Source organism: Elephas maximus, chromosome 23 (assembly GCF_024166365.1).
Source record: "Elephas maximus indicus isolate mEleMax1 chromosome 23, mEleMax1 primary haplotype, whole genome shotgun sequence".
NCBI lineage: Eukaryota > Metazoa > Chordata > Mammalia > Proboscidea > Elephantidae > Elephas > Elephas maximus.
In genome coordinates, this window is record NC_064841.1 from 2475875 (window position 1) to 2495073 (window position 19199).

Sequence of the window (19199 nt, forward strand, 5' to 3'; positions counted from 1 at the left end):
TCCTTCAGATCCTGTCACAGTATCAATCACTGCCTCCTGTCCACTCAATCCACCTTTGATTTATCAGCTGCCGTCTTTCTGGACTCCATAACTCGACCCAAACCATTTTAACAAGACATTGACAAATAGCTGCCAGTATCACATCAACCTGTCCCACTTAGTAAACGAAGAACCAGGAGCTGTGCCATCTCTGCATAAGTATTCCCTTCTATTCCCCAGACTGATGTATATTAATGAGGAGATGGTATTTGAAATGCTTCTTCCACATCAGCATCTAATATGATCAAATTAGGAAATGGGATGATTTATTAAATTCTGTAGAGCTGAGATATTTCTTTATATTGCTCTATGTGTGGTTTCGGAAAGTGAGCTGTTGCTTTCAATTTCTCTACTCAGGATGTGTCTCCATCTCACAGACGAATTATTGTCTTTAAAAAGATTGCAAGGAGGCAAAATGTTATTAAGCAAATGCTCAGTAAAACAAACTAAATCGGTTTTAAAATTCCTAATTTAATGGAAATCTTGGTGGTTTCACTGAAATTCAGTTTGTGATCTTATTAAGTCATATTTGCATCGTACTATCTTGCTGTAGGACAGTTTTAAATTTATAGCATTACCAAACAGCTTCACTTCTTGACTTTTAAGATATGTCCTCAATAAATAATTGCTCTGTACGCACACATTTGGTTCCTACTCTCAGATATAAGACAAAATAAGGATTAATAGGTTAATAAAAGAATAAAATAAAAACACAAAATCAAGTATTTGGTCATTTCTATAATTCTTATAATTAGATGTTAAAATGGTTTGTATTAAACCACTCCCAATTTAAAGCTCAGTAACCATTTCATGGACAGTTTAAACTTTAAACAATGAATAAGTCACATTTTATTTATACATGAAAGGCAGTATCAATATGTCCTCAATAAAAATCAAACTGGAAATGAGAAGAATGATTGTAAAATTCAAATACTTTTTATTAAACAGATTCTCTTCTCACCTCATCTTCTATTTTCCAGACGTCAAACTCCATTGACTTCGTGACGAAAAGATTTCCCAGTACAAAGTCCACATTAGACCTAAGCTGCTCCTGGCATACTGGGCCCATATACTCCATAGTTTCCTAATGGGGTCACCAATTATTTCTTTGTGTTCATGACAAATCTAAGGATTACAGACAGATGAATTCTGAAAGAGCTCTAATTTCATTCACTGATTAGAAAATAGCTGTAAAATTCACCAAAGCAGAGCACAGCACAATGGGAAGATGAACATGAGAAAAACAAGAGCAGGACAGACCAACCGGCATACAATTAACTGTGACTCCAAAATACTCACTGCTTGATTTTATGATATGAACAAAGACCATTTGTTTGGGTTCTTTCATACGAAGTGGAGTAGTAATCTTACCACATCAAAGAGGCTGAGCTTTGTTCTGTTGTATACAGGGTTGCTATGAGTCAGAACCTACTCGACAGTACCTAACAACAACGATCCAATTTTTAAATAGAAAAAAAAAAAAATCAGTGTCATTCAAGCTGAAGAAATAACACGAAGAGTACTACATTGTTACAAGGCAATAAAGTCCTTCTCCTTGATGCTCAAGAAGAGGACACCAGAAAAAGGAATGCTGTTCTTTGTTCCTTAAATAATCAAGATGTGGAAAAAATGAGAAGTACACCATTTTTAAAATTCATTAAACTACTAAAACATGATACAATAAAAACAAACTCACAGAGTATGCTGTGGTATATAATATATAGAAATTATAAAGATATTTTTTTAAAAAACTAATCTTTGTACTGGCCTTTATAGTTTAAAAAGTATTTTCACATACATTATTTTATTAGATTAATATATTTTTAGAAATTATATTTCACTCTTTCCAAATATTTGTTACTTGTTCTACTTATAATACCATGGCAATGAGGAAAATTTTCCTGATTTGCTCTAATATACAATAATTGTTTCCTTCCCTACACCCGTCACACTCTAGTATGAAGGATACAATTGGCAGGTTTAAACTACCTCGTTCAGTGTTTGTTTCCTCTGTGTGTGTGTATGTGTGTGTGTGTGTGTGTGTGTGCGCGCGCGCGCGCAATATGCTTGCCTTATGGCCCCACTTAGACTAAATGCTTCTTGTGGACAGAAACCAAAAATTTCCTATAAACCTAAACAGCACTGAAGGGAAAAGAAATCACAGAGATAGAGTAATTAAAACATTACGCTTTATGGAACAGAAAAAAAAATTTAGAATTCATTAATTCCTTCAAGTTTATGTTACGTCTTCAAATCTAGAGATAGAGGAATGTGTCAATACTTATGTAGATAAAATGGATGCATCTTCAGCATAAAGGAGAAAAATAAGAAATGGAACAAAACTATTCATCAAAGAAATAGCTCCTTTCAAAAGATACTCGTTTTTATAAAATTCAGCAAAAGTATACATATAACAGCTATATAAATTAAAACCTAGTGATTCCCTAAGTATGTTAGTAATTAATCTAAAAAGAACCTAACATCAGTAAGTGAAATGTCAAAGTATTATTACTGTAAGTTCCTACTGAGAATTTACATTATGTTCTTACATATGTAGTAAAATCAAAAACCAAACCCATTGCCACTGAGTCAATTCCAACTCATAGGGATCCTATAGGACACACTAGAACTGCCCCATAGGGTTTCCAAGGAGTGGCTGGTGGATTCAAACTGCCAACCTTTTGGTTAACAGCCGTAGCTCTTAACCACTGTGCCACCAGAAGTCCATATGTAATAAAAAAAAAAAAAAAAAGTACAACTTTAAGAAATCACCTAAGTCAATGATTATCCCATGTCACACTCACAAAAAGTCTGACTTCTTGAACTAACAGCAAAACATGCCTCTAAGGAGACAGATCCCTGCCAAAGAGCCCAGAGAGTCAGTAACGGCATGGAGTGTTTGTCTGGGAACGCCTGGTTCACAGCGGAATCTGTCACTTTAACTCCTTCGACACTCACTGCGCTCAGTGGGTCTATGGGACATAGTATAATGTACCACATTATTTTAGCTCCGTCTTAGGCAGCAAAAAGAAAATCAAGCTGATTGTGGAGTCTCCAATACACAGAATGCACTAGCAAAGCCAGGCAACACATTAAGGGATGAATGAGGAAAAAAAGATGAAAATGTAACCACGATCATCACAACAGATAAAGAAACGGAACCTGACAAAAATCAACACTCACGGGTGCTAAAAAACCTTAGTAACCAAGGATTCTAGGAAGGTCTGGTCTCAGTCTGAAAAGGGCAGCCACAACAAATCTACAGCTGACATCATATTTAATGGTGAAAGACTAAATCTTCTCCTTCTTAGAGAAAAATGAGACCCACTCTCACCACTCTTCTCCAACTGTGAGCTGGAAAACCTCGATGATGCAATGAGCCAAGGAAACGAAATAAATGGCACAGAGCTCAAAAACAGAAAAGTACAACTCTTTCAGTGTTCAGGTAAGAGAACGTTTTCACAAAAAATCCCAAGTTATCTTCAAAACATCTACTAGGGCTAATAAGAATAGCAAAGGTACAAGATACAAACGAAGTATGTAAAAAATAAATAATATACAAAATACATTGTACATAAAATATACAATACACGAAGTCAATTATAGCTCTATACACTGGCATTAAATAACTGGAAAATAAAATTTTTAAATATATTTTCAGTGGTGTCAAAAAACACAGAAATAAATTTAACAAATGACGTGCAAGACTTCTACACTGAAAACTACAAAACCCTGTGGGAGAAAAAAAAAACCCAACTAAATGGCGAGATACACCAGGCTCACAGATTAGAAGACTCAACGTCATCATGACTCCTACGCTCCCATTCTACCGAGTCAGTGTGCTCCCAATCAAAATCCCAGCAGGCTTTTTAGAAGAAATTGGCAACAGATTCTAAAATTTATATGGAAATGCAAACAATACCTGATTTTAAGACTTACTATAAGATTATAATAATCAAGATGGTATGGCCTGAAGTAAAAATAGACAGATCAATAGAACCAAATACAGTCCAGAAATAGAAAGACATTTATACAGTCAACTGGTTTTTCACAGAGGCACCAAAACCACACAGTAGGAAAATGAAACCCTTCTCAAAAAACAGTGCTAGACCTCCATATGGAGAAAAAGAACCACAATTCCTCCTACTACAAATAAAAATTAATTTGAGATATAGATATAAACACAAGAGTTGAAACTACAAATGCAAATTAAAACCATAATGAGATGCAACTACACACCCACCAGTGTGGCTAAAATTTAAAACACTAGTAACACTGTTGGTGGATCTGTGGGCAAAGGGAACTCTCATGTGTTGTCAGTAGGAATACAAAATGATGCAGCCATTTTGGAAAGGTTTGGAAACTGTTTGGGATTTTCTTTTTATTGCCTAAAATGGAGCTAAAATGAAACAGTACAGGGTCGCTATAAGCTGGAATCAACTCAATATACTATATATTAAAGACCCAGACAGGCCCGGTGACTTAAGAGGAGTGAATACATATACCCACAAAATGACCGTAAAAGAATGTCTGTTGTTATGTGCTGTAAATTCTGACTCACAGGGACCCTATTCTCCTGCAAAGCCTCTGGTGGGTTTGAACCACTGACCTTTTGGTTAGCAGCAGAGTGCTTAACCATTGTGCCACCAGGGCTTCTTTAAAAGACTGCCTATTGCAGGTTAATTCATAAAAGTTAAAACCCAGGAAAAGCCCAGGAATCCATCAATAGAACAGATGAACTGTGCTATATTTACACTACTAAGCTAAAAAAGGAACAAACTGATACAGAGAACAACATGGATAAATCTTTTTTTTTTTTTGTCTGCTTGTGTGATAGTTCTTGTGGTATCTTTCGGGGGTCCTGGGGGGCATTTTTGACCCTCATGATGTCTGAACAGGCCTGGTAGAGGGGTTCCAGCGTGGCAAGCACCGACAGCAGCCCCTCAGGGGAGGGAAGGTGGAGGCAAGTTGCTGGGCTCTGACCCCCACTGTCTGCACTGAGGCCCTCATGGTGGTCCCTACCTCATCCGAGCCACCAATCACCAATCAGGCTGCCTTGGGGTGTCATCAGGCCCCTTGTCATGGCTGACAACTGTTAATGGATATGAACTTTTTTTTTTTTAATTTTTAATTGTGCTTTAAGTGAAAGTTTACAAATCAAGTCAGTCTCTCATACAAAAAATTATATACAACTTGCTATATACTCCTAGTTGCTCTCCCCCTTATGAGACAGCACACTCCTTCTCTCCACCCTGTATTTCTGTGTCCATTCAGCCTGCTTCTGTCCCTGTTTGCCTTTCCATCTCTCCTCCAGACAGGAGCTGCCCACACAGTCTCATGTGTCTACTTGAGTCAAGAGGCTCACTGTTCACCAGTATCATTTTCTTATACTTCTGTCTAATCCCTGTCTGAAGAGTTGGCTTTGGAAATGGTTCCAGTCTTGGGCTAACAGAAGGTCTGGGGACCATGACCTCCAGGGTCCTTCTAGTCTCAGTCTGACCATTAAGTCTGGTCTTTTTACAAGAATTTGAGGTCTGCACCCCACTGCTCTCCTGCTCCTTCAGGGATTCTCTGTTGTGTTCCCTATCAGCACAGTCATCGGTTGTATGTAGCCAGGCTCCATCTAGTTCTTCTGGTCTCAGGCTGATGTACTCTCTGATTTGTGTGGCCCTTTCTGTCTCTTGGGCTCATAATTACCTTGTGCCTTTGGTGTTCTTTATTCTCCTTTGCTCCAGGTGGTTTGAGACCAATTGAGGCATCTTAGATGGCTGCTTGCTAGCATTTAAGACCCCTCACCAAAATGAGATGCAGAATGTTTTCTTAACAGAGCTTATTATGCCAGTTGACTAAATGGCCCCTGGAGCCATGGTCCCCAAAATCCCGCCTCTGCTGCACTGGCCTCTCAAGCATTTGGTTTGTTCAGAAAACTTCTTTGCTTTCAGTTTAGTCCAGTTGTGCTAAGGAGGTGAATTTTTAAAGTGAGGTCTAGAGAGAAGGATAGATGGTAGGTTCACTGGGCCATGACATGGCAGAGCAACAAGGGGACAGGCAGGGCAGGGTGCCACATGTCACATGCCAAAGACGCTAGTTTATGAATACATGTATATACAATAAAAATCCTCCAAACCCACTGCCCTCGAGTGGATTCTGACTCATAGCGATCCCACAGGGTTTCCAACGCTGTATATCTCTACAGAAGCAGACTGCCACATCTTTCTCCTGCAGAGACACCGGTGGTTTCAAACTGTCAATCTTTCAGTAGTCGATTGCTGTAACCACTGTCCCACCAGGGCTCCTTAATGAAATACTACTCATCAATAAAAAGGAATGAACTACTGATAGATACAATGATGAATCTCAAAAGCATCACACTGAAAAGCCTTAAACAAAAAAAGGGACAACTCATCTGTGGTAGAAAAAAAATCTAAACAGTGATTGCCTCTAAGTGGGGTGGAGATAACAGAAAAACAGAAGATCTGATGAATAAAATCTAAACCGATTTTTTTTAATTAACAAAATAAACCACTAGCTAACTTAATCAAATAAGGGAGAAAGCACAAATATAAAACAAAATATATTAAAAAAAATAGTAAATGACAAGGAAAAATAAACAACATGGAAATGGAAGAGAAAAAATTTAAATCCTAAAAGACTACTTTGCAGACCTCTAGAAGTCCCTGGGTGGCACCAACAGTTGAGCGCAGGACCACTAGCCAAAAGACTGACGGTTCAAATCCAGCCAGAGATGCCTCGAAGTAAGTCCTAGTGACCTGCTTCCGCAAGGTCATAGCCCTGAAGAGCCTACGGAGCAGTTCCGCTCTGCACACGTGAGGTCACCGTGAGTCGGAAGTGACACAACAGCAACTCGCAACAGCAACAACAGGCAAATAAACTTAAAAATCTAGATGACATGGATTATATACAGTTAACCAAAATTGAACCCACAAGAAATAGCCTAAACTGAGTAATTCCTGTTAAAGAAATAGTTATCAAGGAGTGCCCCACAGAAAAGCACCAGGCCTGGATGGTTTCCAGTGGAAGCCTACCAAAACTTCAAAGACCAGGCAGTCCCAACGCCCCACAAATTGTTTCAGAACACTAAAAAGGAAGGAAACTTTCTAATTGTTTTTAATGTAACAAGGATAACATTGATACCTAAACCTGACAAGGATAGTACAAAGAATAAAAATGGCAAGTCAATATCACATATGCATATCAGTGTAAAAATATTCAGTAAAAAGAAGTCAGTAAACAGAATCCCACACCACATTAAGAAAATACCAAGACCAAGTGAGACTTACTCCAGAAACACAAAATTAGTTCCTTATTAATCTAAGGAAAAAAGTCATAATTATCTCCACAGAAGATGAACAAAGACTTCCACAAATTCAATTTTCATTCCTGAAGGAAAAAAAATACAAAATGATATACCCTATCTTAACATGATAAAATACTTACCCTCGTCTGAGAGCCAGCATATTTCTTTTTTTATATATAAAACAGTAAATCTTTAATATAGTTAAAAATGAAAAAAAAATTGCTGTCGAGTCGATTCTGACTCATAGCGACTCTACAGGACGGAGCAGAACTGTTCCACAGGGTTTCCAAGGAGCGCCTGGTGGTCAGCAGCCGAGCTCTCAACCACTGTGCCACAGGAAAATGTTCATTAGGTTTGATTTCTAAAGGGAAGAAATAAAATTCCAAATAACTATGGTAATTATCTATTGTGGGGGATCTATCATTATTTGTAATGTCTGGCCCAGAATACTTCTTAGTGGAGACATACTAAAGGCATTTCCACTAAAACCAGGAACAAGACAAAGATGTCTACCATCTTCCCTGCTGTTATTGTGCTAGAGGTCTCCTCTGACATCCGTTTAGGTCTTTTCTTCTTTTTCTGTCTTTTTAACGACCTCCTGCTTTCTTGGTCATGCCCTGATGTCATTCCACAACTCATCTGGTCTTCGGTCATTAGTGTTCAACACGTCAAATCTACTCTTGAGATGGTCCCCAAATTCAGGTGGGATATACTCAAGGTCGTACTTTGGCTCTTGTCAACTTGGTCTAATTTTCTTCAGTTTCAACTTGAACTTGCATATGAGCAATTGATGGTCTGTTCCGCAGTCAGCCCCTGGCCTCGTTCTGACTGATGATATTGAGCTTTTCCATCGTCTCTTTCCACAGATGTAGTTGATTTGATTCCTGTGTATTCCATCTGGCGAGGTTTACGTGTATAGTCTCCATTTATGTTGTTAAAAAAAGGTATTTGCAATGAAGAAGCCAATGGTCTTGCAAAATTCTATCATGCGATCTCCAGCATCATTTCTATCACCAAGTCCATATTTTCCAACTACTGATCCTGCTTCTTTGTTTCCAACTTTCACATTCCAATCAATGCATTCTGACTACATGTTTGATCAATTTCAGACTGCAGAAGTTGGTAAAAATCTTCCATTTCTTCATCTTTGACATTAGTGGTTGATGCGTAAATTTGAATAACAGTCGTATCAACTGGTCTTCCTTGTAAGTATAAGGAGATTATCCTATCACTGACAGCATTGTACTTCAGGATAGACACTGAAATGTTCTTCCTGACAATGAATGCAACACCATTCCTCTACGAGTTGTCATTCCCCGAATGATAACACCATATGACTGTCTGATTCAAAATGGCCAATACCAGCCCATTTCAGCTCACTAATGCCTAGGATACTGATGTCTATGCGTTCCATTTCATTTTTGATGATTTCCAGTTTTCCTAGATTTCACGCTTCGCACATTCCACATTCCGATTATAAATGGATGTTTGCAGCTGTTTCTTCTCATTATGAGTCATGCCATATCAGCGAATGAAGGTCCCTAAAGCTTGACTCCATCACGACATTAAGGTCAACTCACTTTGAGGTGGCAGCTGCTCCCCAGTCATATTCTGGGCGCCATCCGACCTGAGGGGCTCATCTTCAGGCACTATATCAGAAATGTTCCGCTGCTCTTCATAAGGTTTTCACTGGCTAATTCTTTTCAGGAGGAGACCACTGGGTCCTTCTTCCTAGTTTGTCTTAGTCTGGAACCTCAGATGAAACCTGTCATGGGTGACCCTGTGGGTATTTGAATACTGGTGGCATAGCTTCTAGCATCGCAGCAACGTGCAAGCCCCCGCAAAACGAAAACTGAGAGATGTGTGGGGGAACATCATATTAAGCAGCTACAAAAATAGTAAGTTCTCTATGACTTCATATGGAGTGGTTTCCAAGATATACTAGTAAAAAAAAAAAAAGCAAAGTACAAAAATATCTATATGCTATATTGTTGTTAGCTGCCATGGAGTAGATCGCAACTCGTGGTGCCCTCACGTGTGCAGGGCAGAACTGCTCCATAGGGTTTTCAAGGCTGTGACTTTTCAGAGGTGGATCACTAGGCCTGTCCTGCAAGGCACCAGAAAAACCAAAACCAAACCTGTTGCCATCAAGTTGATTCTGACTCACAACTGCCAACTTTCTGGTCAGTAGTTGAGCACTTGACTCTCGTGCCATCCAGGCAGGCACTCCATCACGTGCTACACGTTTTGAATTTTTTTCTTAAAAAACCAAAACAAAAAAACTCTTTAGTTTAAAAAAGAAACACAAGAGAAAGAAACCACAAACTAGCGAGACTGGTTATCCAGTGGGTGGGTGGGAACGGGACAAAAGGTACAAAGGGAAGACACCTTTTAGCACACAGTGCTGTCTTTGGGAACCATATTAACATTTCATATACTAAAATAAAGAGACAGATAAATAAAATTTTAAAAGTTTAGGGGGAAGAAAACTTAAAATCATGTACATAAACAGAAACAAATGGACCTTAATTATTTCAAAATGAAGAAATTAACCACAATGAAAGAAGAGGGGGTAGGGAACTAAAGTAAAAACCTTTTTGAAAAATAACTTATTAAAATGAAATTCACATAACATAAAATTAACCATTTTAAAGTGCACAGTTTAGCAGCATTTAGCACTCACACTGTTATACAACCACCACCTCCATCTAGTTCCAAAACATTTTCATCACTCCAAAGTAAAACCCCTTACACATTAAGCTATGGCTACCTATTCCTCCCTCCTCCTAGACCCTGGAAACCACGAATGTGTGTTCTGAGTGTATTGATCTATTCTGGAGAAATCATATGACCTTTTGCGCATGGTTTGAACCCTAGTGGCCTAGTGGTGAAAAGCTCGGCTGCTAACCAAAAGGTCAGCAGTTCGAATCCACCAGCCACTCCCTGGAAACCCTATGGAGCAGTTCTACTCTGTTCTTTAGGGTCGCTATGAGTCAGAATCGACTCGATGGCAATGGGTCTTATACTTGGCATTATGTTCTCCATGTTCATCATTGTTGTAGCATGCATCAATACTTCATTCCTTTTTATAGATGGTATAAGTAACTTTTGAACATGGTATTTTGACTATGTACAATCAGCGTAAAGATAAAAGAACTGTAAAGAAACACTGAATTCAAGTTTGTAAGTGTGTTTTCCATAGTGGCATGGAGCCCTGGTGGTGAAGTGCTTAAGAGCTCAGGCTGCTAACCAAAAAGTCGGTAGTCTGAATCCACCAACTTCTCCTTGGAAACCCTATGGGAGCAGTTCTATTCTGTCCTATAGGGTTGCTATGAGTTGGAATTGACTCGGCGGCACACAACAACATGCATTAACAATTCTGGACTAAGCAAATAAATAAATATACTGCAAATAACAGCAGTAAGTTTCTCACTGATGGCGACGGGAGTGACAGGATACATGGCACAACTTGAGTCCTCCGAGAAGAACAAAATTATATTACAAAGCACAATCACCCAATTACGCTATAATCTTACCCGTGGAAACTGCTGTAAACTCAGACATTTGACTTCCCACCTCCTGCAATCCCCTAGATCACACTTAATCTTTAAGCTACTTTTTGTACGTGTGACAAGGTTTACTGAAATTATGTGACTGTCTATGACAGGAATCACTATTTTCTATTAAAAAACAAACTATTCAGAGATCAGTAGCATCACATTTTCATATTTAGAATCATATAGTAATTTTTCTGTGAGAAAAACTTACCGCTCTATTTAAATTAAAACCTTTCTTTTCTATTTAAATTAAAACCTTGATTGACTAAACTGTTCAAGAAATAAGCCGTTCAATTTTTTCTTTAAACCAAGATTAACCTCAAAACTCATTTAGTTGAAAATTTTTGAAGGATAAATTTCTAAATTATAACCCTCACACATACAGTCAATTAGACAAGGATGCTAAGACTAATCAATGGGAAAAGGACAATCTCTTCAACGAATGTGCCGGGATAGCCACTTTCAAAAGAATGAAGTTAGACCCTTACCTAATACCATATGCAAAAATTAACTCAAAATGAATAAAAGACCTAAACTGAAGAGCTGAAGCTGTAAAACTCTTAGAAGAAAACACAGGAGCAAATCTTCATGACCTTGGATGTGGCAATGGTTTCTAAACCACGGACAACGAAAGAAAAAACAGGTCAACTGAACCTGATCAAAATTAAAAAGTTTTGTGCATCAAAGAACACTACCAAGAGAGTAAAAAGACACCCCACATAATAGTAGAAAATGTTTATGAATTATATATATAACAGTTTAATATCCAGAATATATAAAGAACCAGTAAGCCAACAACAAAAACCAAAAAAAAAAAAACGAACTTGAAAATGGACAAAGGAACTGAATAGGCATTTCTTCAAAGAAGACATACAAATGGCCAACAAGCACATGAAAAGATGCTCAACATCATTTGTCGTTAAGGAAATGCAAATCAAAACCACAATGAGATACCACTTCATATCCACCAGGACGGCTATTACCAAGAAAAAAAAAAAAAAATAACGAATGTTGGCAAGAAAGTGGAGAAATCTGAACCCTCGTGTATTGCTGGTGGGAATGTAAAATGGTGTAGCTGCTGTAGAAACCGTTTGGCAGGTCCTCAGAAAATTAAACATAGAATTACCATAAACCAAAAAAAAAAAAACCCATTGCTGTTGAGTTGATTCCAACTCACAGTGACCCTATAGGACAGAGGAGGACTTCCCCACAGGGTTTCCACGGGGCGGCTGGTGGATTCAAACCGCTGACCTTTCAGTTAGCATACGACCCAGCAATTCCACTGACAGGTACACACCGAAGAGTCTGGAAAGCAGGGACTCACAGACACTTGTGCAACAATGTTCACAGTAGCTTTATGCACAGTACCCAAAAGGGAGAAACAACCCCAAGCGTCATCAACAGACGAACGAATAAACAAAATGTGTTACACATACACACAATGGAATATTATGCAGCCATAAAAAAGGAATGAAGATCTGGTCCATGCTACGACAGGGATGAACTTTGAAAGCATTCTGCTGAGTGAGATAAGGCGGACACAAAAGGACAAGGACTGTATGCTTCCACTTACATAAAATACCCAGAATAAGCAAATTCCTAAAAGACACAAAGCAGATGAGAGGCTACTGGGGCTGGGGGCAGGGGGAATGGGGAATTACTGCTTAATAGGGAGAGTTTCTGTTTGGAGTGCTGAGAAAGTTCTGGAAATAGTGGTGCTGCCTACACAACATTGTGAGTGGACTTATGCTCTTAATGCCCCTGAACTGGACACTTAAAAATAGTTAAAACGGTAAGCTTTATGTTATGTATAAAAAACAAACCCGCTGCTGTCGAGTCAATTTCGACTCACAGCAACCCTAGAGTTCCAGGGGTAAGGTTAAAGGGTAATTGGGCAATTGTAATTTTTAACACAATTTTGTATGTTCTTCTTAAAGGACTCAAGTTATGACATGTATCATGTTACTTGCATCTCCACCAGTGAGAAACCTACCCCTATTATTCGCAGTACATTTACTTATTTGCTCAGTCCTAGAATACCAGAAAGTAGTTTCAGAATTGTTAATGCCTGTTGTTGTTGCTGAGTGCCGCCAAGTCGATTCCAGCCAGAGTAGAACTGCCTCGTAGTTACCAAGGAGCGCCTGGATCTGAACTGCTGACCTTTTGGTTAGCAACCATAGCGCTTAACCACTACGCCACCAGGGTTTCCACATTTTATATAGTTTACTTAAAAAATTAATTTTCTAATTATAATTTTAGTGTATAGGACACCAATTTTGTAATCTCTCAGAATTTACGTCCTTTCAGTGTCTCCGGATTATTTAGTTACTGCAGTTAAAGGCAGCAGCGGATGCGGGCGTGCACGCAGGAGGTGGAGAAGTCGCTGTTTTCAATACACCCCTGAACTGGCTTCCTCACGTACAAGATACAGGCTGTGCCTTGCACGGTGCCTACAGTTGCAAAGGTCAAGTTATAACTAGACATCACCGTCTCTCCTTTTAGGTCTTCCTGCACTGAAGGGGGGAAAAAAAAACCCACATGTCCAGAGTCTCCTCTGCAGATAATTGTAGGTAAACACTTGGACAGAGAGGCAACTTCCAAGTGAGGGGTAGTTTCGTAAGAACCACGTACTCTGCTGCTACAAACTGACGGAGTCCTTAAGATCTCCAGCGGCTTCTGAGAAAATAACCGGCTTCCAGGCTTAAGGCTGAAATAACCAGTGACAGCTTCCCTGACCTTCCTTCATGAGCTCTTCCAAAGGTTATGTAAGCCTTTAATTCCCCCTCTGTTAAAACCCTTCGTACTTGGAACCCAGTGGTCTCTGCTTTCCTAAGCAAACTCTGACTGACCCAGTATCTGTGAAAATACTCTGCAGACTAGGAGAGACCACACCAAGGCATGGTGTCATTATTTCTGTTCCCAATGATCAGAAATTTCAGTTGACGCTGTTTTCTGGTAATCAGTCTCTTTTTAGACAGACCAATATACACCCAAAATAAAACTTTCCTTCTATAAATCAGTAAAACAATGATACTTTTTCTTGCTATAAAAATAGCTCTTACCTAACCTCGTTTCTCCAATTCACCATTCACTCAGTCAGTGTGTGTTTACTGACCTTCTACCTCACGCAAGGCACTATGCCAGGTATCAGGAGCTTCCGCTCCAGAAGTTTATAGTATATGAGAATGAACACGTAAATACTTACAACTGTTACAAACCAGGAACCACACGTGATGGCGGGTCAGAGAAAGGCTGGATTAAATTCAATTTGGAGGGAAAAAGGTAAAAATCAAAAAAGGAGTTAACGAAGAAGAGGTACGAAACGTTAAAGAAAATTCAATGTTAAAGGGTAGAAAAAACTCTCAAAATAGAGATAATGCTGAAAGAATCAAAGCTAGCAAGTCTGGGGTAGGTATAGAGAACCAACCAGCCAACCAGTTACCGTTGAGTTGATTCCGACTCATGGCGCCCACGTGTGTCACAGCAGAGCTGCGTTCCAATGGCTGAGTTTTCGGAAGATCGCCAGGGCTCTCTTCAGAGCACCTCTGGGTGGACTCAAGACTCCCTCCTCTCCATTAGCAGCTGAGTACATTCAGTGGTCACACCAGCCAGAAACTCGGTATGGAGAACAAGGGCACCCAGCACCATAGGGTTACACAAGGGGTGTGCACGAAGGAGAGGCGGCTGAGGCCAAACTATGCAAGTTCCAGAAAGCTAAACACCTGGACCTTGCTGCTATTACCCAACTTCAGATTCAGAAAGAGCATTAGAAAATTTCACACCTAGATAACAAAATCAGGCTGCTAATGCAAGCCCAATTAGAGCCTAATAGTAGGAAGCAGAACTATCTGAGCAGAGAGAAGTGATCTTCCTAAAATGTTTTCATTCTAATGTTCAAAAACCTTCAATAACTTCTGGATGGCTACCTTTACCAAGTTCCTCGGTACCATGGCCCCTCATCCTACCCAACTCTATTTTCTACCATTACTCAATATGTACAACTTTCTCCAGGTAGACTATTCTTCACACTGGTCTTTGAGCACAGCCAGAAAATACAGGAGTGACACCGTACCACTTCCAGACTAAACCTTAAGAGGCTTTGAAACTTCTATTCTCACCCTCTCAAAATTTTTCCACGTCATGTAGAAAAGTCTGGCCTAGCCCACTGGAAGAAGAGAGGCCACATACAGGAGAGCTGAGGCAACCCAGCCAACAGCCAGCACATATGCCAGCTGTGTGAATGAGTTCCAATGAAGGTGTCAACCACGTGAGCAACCCCAGGTGTGGGGAGCAGAACTGCCATTGAACTCAGTCAAAATGGTAAAATCATCAGAAAACAAACGATTATTGCTTTAAGTCACTACACTCGGGGGTAGTCTGTTAAAAAGCCATAAATATCTGACACAGCGTACCTTCTTGTTCTGCTTTTTGACCTAGACCTCTGAACTCTATAGGATTTCCCTCGACCCCTTGAACGGCTTCGACTTCGTTTTCTTCTTGAGCCATAAGAAGAGCTACTGCTTGACCGATGCCTGCGTCTGAAATAAGATATAATCAAATTTCATTGTTATGAAAATTTTCACAATGGATATTAAGGAGAAATCTTCTAGATTCTAAAGAATCATCTCATTTTTACTATGTAGAGATGGTGACCACATCTCATTTCTCTCCTTCCTTGAAACAAATAGAAATAAATGAGAATGTTATCACACTTGACTCGCCAGATGACTGATTCATAATTTAGTGATGGAATCCACCACTAATTAAGGCATTATGAGATTTTACCTAGTACACAGTCCTTCAAATTTTATCAAATATTAATGATAGGAGAACCTAGCCAGTTTATACGTACTTGTCTACAAAGAATAAACAAAGGTGAGGACACTATACCCGTGGTCTTGTTGTTGTGCCATCAAGTCAATTTCAACTCACGGCAACCCTACACGACAGAGTAGAACTGCCCCATAGGGTTTTCTGGGCTGTAACTTTTACGGAAGCAGATCACCAGGCCTGTTCTGCGAAAATGCAGGGTGAATCCAAACAGCCAATCTTTCAGTTAGCAGCTGAGTACTTAACCATTATACCACCAGGGTCCTTACCAATGGTCTAGGCCTGGTAAAAAAAAAAAAACCTCTGGTTTGGGACCTAACCATGAATATGTAACTGTTTAAAAAGAAGTTTTACCCAACAAAATTAAAAGTACAAAAATGCATAAAACTCTAAAAGAATTTTACCCTCAGCAGAAATGGAGCTCTGGTTGCACAGTGGTTGAGAGCTACGGCAAGCTACGGCTGCTAACCAGAAGGTCGGCAGTCCAAATCCACCAGCCACTCCCTGGAAACCCTATGGGGCAGTTCTACTCTGTCCTATAAGGTCACTATGAGTCAGAATCGATGCAACTGCAATGGGTTTTTGGTTTTTTATTGTATACATAAAAATTCTGAAAATCACCTCCTGTCATAAGAATGTGAACGAGGCTGAAGATCTCTGGACCAGGACCTTGACTTTGACCTTGATTTCCTTCCGCCCTTCTTTCGGCTGTATGTTCTGCTATCTGAAGAGCTACTTGAAGATGATCGTCTACGGTGTTTCTTTTTTCTCTTACTTCGGCTTTCCTCTTCAGTATCCGATGACCGGCGTCCCATTTCTATAATCTTAAATTCAAAGAAGATTATTTCTAACATAAATCATTACTGTAATTTTTGTAAAAATTCATAAAATTTTTAAAGCATTATTTAAAATTTTAAATGCCCCTGGCTTCTTGACCAAAAAAAAAAGACCAAAACCACTGCCATAGAGTTGATTTCGACTCATAGCAACCCTATAGGACAGAGTAGAACTGCCCCATAGAGTTTCCAGGGAGCGCCTGGTGGATTCAAACTGCCGACCTTTTCGTTAGCAGCCACAACACTTAGCCACTACGTGACCAGGGTTTCCGGCTTCTTGACAGAACATGAGAAATAGCTCTAGTACAGTCTTTTAGTGTATGAATGAACTGTTCTTAGAATTTATGAACAATTTAAATTAGCCCCAATTTTTTTCAAAGGTCTCTCAAGAAGCCAATCCTGAGGACAGTTCGTTATATCAATTTCATCTGTTAAGTTGCATCTGTCATTGATTGTATGGCAGTTGTATTAAGGATCAACTGTATTCCTTCATTTTTATATTCTCTGAAGATTAAAGATACTTTAATATCTCAGAGTTATATTTTTCTAACTGAAAATTCTAAATTTTTAAGTGGGTAAGACTTCAGTAGTCATCAACAAAGTACAAAATGAAACAAAGACTATCATCACTTGTGAAGTTTGGGGGAGGAAATGCCAACTGACATACCAAAGCTGAGGAGGTTATTATGAAGTCAGGCAATCTACACACACCTCTAGTATCCACATGAAAAAAAAAAAACAAACCCCGTTGCTGTCGACTCGATTCCGACTCATAGCCACCCTATAGGGCAGAAAAGAACTGCCCCATGAGGCTTCTAAGAAGCAGCTGGTAGATTCGAACTGCCAACCTTTTGGTTAGCAGCTGAGCTCTTAACCAGTGTGCTACTAGGGCTCTATATGAAGTAGTGGTGTAATTCTTTCTGAAAGCAATTAAGCAATTTAAATAAAAATAAAGGCATAAAAATGTTAATACTTTTTTGACAGAGCAATCCTATTTCTGAGAAGATATCTTAAAATGTTTTTCAAAAATAAAGACGCGTATTCAAACTGATATTCACTACAGCATTATCAAAGCTGTACCTGCATGGCTACAAGTAAAAATATCTACATAAGAACAAGAACAAAACCACTGACACTATTTGCAGAACGAAACTAGGTAACTTTTTCCTGTCATTTTTCTTTTTTCTTTTTTCACAAAGGGGGAAGCATACAAAAATAAAACCTAGGGCTTTCACATTTAGGAATTAACTTAGCTGATAAGAACCTTACTTATCTTACCTTAAAGTTAGTCTTTAGATTTTCAGATACAATCTTATTTTTTGGTTTTTTTTAGTAAGATAGCTATTAGCTAACTTTCAATGGCACGTGAAAGCAGGACTCATTTATAAAATGGTTTAGATCAGATAACAAAAATCTCACATTTATGGCAAATTAAGTATCATTACTATAAACAAATTAATATGTTAGATTACGGCTTTGTTTTCAGAATCATTAAGTCGACTCTTCCCTGACTCCAATGCAAGATGTATTCCAGTTGAAAATCGCCACCACAGCTCAGTTCAAAACTCTAAACTATTTAACTAGACCCAGAATTAAAGACTTTGAATAGAGTTCTGGACCTCCAAGGTATTCATATGGCTAACAAATTACAGCTTAACAAAACATTAGGATATGTTAGTTTTGAAACTTTCAGTAAATCACGAACATATCTAAGTCAGTTTCCTGAAACTTCATGGGTAAAAAATCATTATGATCCTTTCCAGCTTTAAAACACCATGATTATGAAAATGCATATACGTATATATAAAAAATATACATATATGTATATATAGATATATACCTAAATACATATATATAGTGTGTGTAAACATATACATCTCCATCCATTAAGAAATATGTACACACGCATCCCACTTTAGTGAGTGTCCTCTGGGGTCTTATACGCTAGCAAATGGCCATCTAAGATGCATCAGTCGGTCTCAACCCACCTGGAGGAAAAGGGAATAAAGAACACCAAAGACACAAAATAATTATGAGCACCAAAGACACAAAGTAATTATGAGCCCAGGAGACAGAAAGGGCCACATAAATCAGAGACCACATCAGCCTGAGACCAGAAGAACTAGATGGTGCCCAGCTACAACCCATGACTGCCCTGACAGGAAACACAACAGAAAACTCCTGATGGAACAGGAGAGCAGTGGGATGCAGACCTCAAATTCTCGTAAAAAGACCAGACTTAATGGTCTGTGACTAAGAGGACCCCGGAGGTCATGGTCCCCACACCTTCTGTTAGCCCAAGACTGGAACCATTCCCAAAGCCAACTCTTCAGACAGGGATGGGACTGAACTATAAGACAGAAAACGATACTAGTGAGGAATGAACTTCTTGGCTCAAGTAGACAGATGAGACTATGTGGGTGGCTCCTGTCTGGAGGGGTGATGGGAAGCTAGAAGGGGACAGAATCTGGCTGAATGGACACAGGAATAAAGGGTGGAGAGAAGGAGTGTGCTGTCTCCTTAGGGGGAAACCTAGTAGGAGTATATAGCAAGGTGTATATAAATTTTTGTATGAAAGACTGACTTGATTTGTAAACTTTCACTTAAAGCACAGTTAAA

General features: G+C 39.1%; 1 protein-coding gene across 1 annotated transcript in view; it reads right to left on the reverse strand.

Moving 5' to 3' along the window:
- The window catches only part of RSRC1 (arginine and serine rich coiled-coil 1), a 382940-nt gene that overhangs the window by 357437 nt on the left and 6304 nt on the right, over positions 1 to 19199 (reverse strand). The window contains exons 2-3 of the mRNA XM_049867089.1: positions 16366 to 16568; positions 15327 to 15452 (exon numbers count right to left, since the gene is read on the reverse strand). Coding sequence (XP_049723046.1) covers positions 15327 to 15452; positions 16366 to 16568 — 329 coding nt within the window. The remainder of the gene's footprint in view (positions 1 to 15326; positions 15453 to 16365; positions 16569 to 19199) is intronic.